This window comes from Limulus polyphemus, unplaced genomic scaffold (assembly GCF_000517525.1).
Source record: "Limulus polyphemus unplaced genomic scaffold, Limulus_polyphemus-2.1.2 Scaffold3985, whole genome shotgun sequence".
NCBI classification, from domain to species: domain Eukaryota; kingdom Metazoa; phylum Arthropoda; class Merostomata; order Xiphosura; family Limulidae; genus Limulus; species Limulus polyphemus.
The window spans coordinates 99,525-102,454 of record NW_013669595.1 but is presented as its reverse complement, the minus strand read 5'-3'; the positions used below and the strand labels follow the sequence as shown (position 1 = coordinate 102,454).

The 2,930-nt window shown below is 36.3% G+C and overlaps 1 protein-coding gene across 1 annotated transcript in view; it reads left to right on the top strand.

Moving 5' to 3' along the window:
• The window catches only part of LOC106470407 (ATP-binding cassette sub-family G member 5-like), a 7,640-nt gene extending 5,781 nt beyond the window's left edge, over window positions 1-1,859 (top strand). The window contains exon 6 of the mRNA XM_013930961.2: window positions 630-1,859. Within this exon, the coding sequence (XP_013786415.2) occupies window positions 630-996 (367 nt within the window). The 3' untranslated portion in view covers window positions 997-1,859. The remainder of the gene's footprint in view (window positions 1-629) is intronic.
• Window positions 1,860-2,930: the final 1,071 nt, after the last annotated feature.

Here is a 2,930-nt window from a genome sequence, read left to right as displayed (position 1 = left end):
ATATATATATATATATATATATATATATATATATATATATGAAGTTTTGATACAGCTATTTAGATCTATTCTCTCACAAATATCTGTTTAAAAATTTCATATTTTTCGTAAGTTAAGTTAGTACCTCTTATAAAGCAAACGATAATATATACTATCTGCAGTAGGATCCCATAGTTTTGTTGTCAGGATAATACACAATCTCGTCCGATAACAAGAGGTACATTATTTCTAATTTCCACAGCTACATATCAGTCTTAAAGTAAGATGTCATTAATAAGATGTAGTTCAAATCTTCTTAGCGGAAGACCGTTTCAACTAACCCTCGTTAGCAAGGTGTGTTACTAACAGTAACTCTAATGTTCTTAGCAGAAGACCGTTTCAACTAACCCTCGTTAGCAAGGTGTGTTACTAACAGTAAATCTAACCTTCTTAGCGGAAAGTCGTTTCAAGTAATCCTTTCAGTAATAGAATGTATTATTAATAGTAAATCTAATTTCCTTAGCAAGTTAGCAGGGTGTAATATTTCCGACATGATTGAACCTTACTGATTTATGCCGTAAAGTTGAGTGTGCACAACCTGAAGCACAATGTCCCATAACCTATTCCAAGTGTCTTATTGTACATTACAGAACGATGACGGCCCTCCCGGATTGGCTTTACTACGTCAGTTATGGCATCATTTACCGCTACGCTGGAGCTTTTCTCAACGAGAACGAGTTTGACGGCAACGGCTTATTAGAAAACACTCCTTCAGTGAACGGCAGTGTAAAGATATCTTGTCAAGGGAACAACTTATCGGGCCATTGTTTCTATCTGAACGGAAATCACTATCTCACCACTAGGTACAACTACGGTAAGGGCACCTACAATGAAGACCTTCAGTACTGGCTCAACTTTGGAATGTGTTTCGTTTTCGTCGGTGGAATGTGGTTGGTCAACACCATCGTGTATTTGATCCCCTTACCCTCCTTTATTAAGAAAAAGTTCCGTGATTAAGTTCCCACACCCCTGCGGTGAGAGGGAAGGGGGAGCTTGTTGAGACCAGCTTTTATAAATGATTTTAATTCTTTTTTTACCGATATTTAATACAAAAGCAATATCTTGGTGAGGCGATACTTTTACCAGACACGTGGAATACGAGTTAGTCTTAACCATCGATGACGTTTCAGTGTCAATCTATCATATCCTGTGCTTCAAAAGTATCTGTATTGTATTCCATGTTCAGAGATTTTACAGATCGCTTTTAAATTGAATATTTATTTTAAGTACGTTAACGTAAATGGTGTAACATTTGATATTTGCTGCCTATTACTTGAAAATTGACTGTATTCTGACATAAATGTTTTTTATATATTTTAGGGTTTAATGTGATAATGCTCCTTGTGTACGAAGGTGTCTCCTCGTATTTTATGTGATAAAGTGATGCTACTTATTCTTTTTAACCAAATTTTCAATAAAATAAGGTATTACACAGTTGTTTCTTAAAATTACTTCTAGTAACTATTCTGTCACGTAGATGGCGCTACTACTGCTTTTAAAGATTCCGTAATTAAATATCAATTTGTAGCTACCAACAGTACTTCTGAAAGCGATGGTATATTTATGTCAATTCACGAAGAGTGAATTGGTACTCTTCTACGTCTTCCTACACTAGGTCCAACGCTATAATTCGGGTTTCGATACCGTGGTGGGCAGAGCCCATTGTGTAGCTTTGTGCTTAATTACAAACAAAGCTACACTAGGTGTGGTGTATATATCATATCTATTGTTACATCTGGTGATGCAATCCCCCAAATCAAACCATAGACCTTCCAATCTGCAGGCCGTCACGTACAGCCATGTTCCACCTATATGGTGTACTTAAAGTCTTGTAAAACCAGCATATTTTACATAATAATAATAATAGTGTATATAAGTTATGCTCGAATGTTAAATTTATTTTTACTCAGTTAAAATTCTGAAGAATAAAAACTACATACTTGACGTTACCTTAATTATAGCGGAATGTTTGTTTAAACTGAAGCTTCACATTCACTACACCCTACCTCTTGAGGTTAAACTGAAGCTTCACACTCACTGCACCCTACCTCTTGAGGTTAAACTGAAGCTTCACATTCACTACACCCTACCTCTTGAGGTTAAACTGAAGCTTCACACTCACTATACCCTACCTCTTGAGGTTAAACTGAAGCTTCACACTCACTACAACCTACCTTTTGAGGTTAAACTGAAGCTTCACACTCACTACAACCTACCTCTTGAGGTTAAACTGAAGCTTCACACTCACTGCACCCTACCTCTTGAGGTCAAACTGAAGTTTCACACTCACTGCAACCTACCTCTTGAGGTTAAACTGAAGCTTCACACTCACTACAACCTATCTTTTGATGTCAAATTAAAGCCTTACGTTCACTACACCCTATCTCGTGACAGCTTGAGCACAGGATGTGATAAATTACCTTCACTAACAGTACATAATAAGTATTTATATAACATTCGGTTACATTTCTGAATCATAATTTTTGGCTATTTAACAGTGTACGTGTTAAGGTACGTTTAATTTAATGTATGTATTTATTAACAGAAAGTTGTGGTTTAAATTAGGTAAAATGTGATTCAGCAAGACCTTTCCACCCACTACCACCAACTGTTGGAATTGGTCGTCACACTGCTTAGACACACCAACTCGCCCACCCACCCCACCTTTTTCAAATACAATATATTCTCAAATAGTGGCATTAAGTTAACTTTTCATTGTGAAAATTACAATGTAATGGAACTTTAAAGTTTTTTCTTCTTCTTTGAAATCCCTTCTGGTTTACGCACTGTTATCTCGGGAGGAAGGCCTCAAAAGCCAGCAGATTTAACCATCTTACTTGTAGCTATTGTTCATAAGTTATCTCAAGAGGAAGACATTAAACCTTTATAAA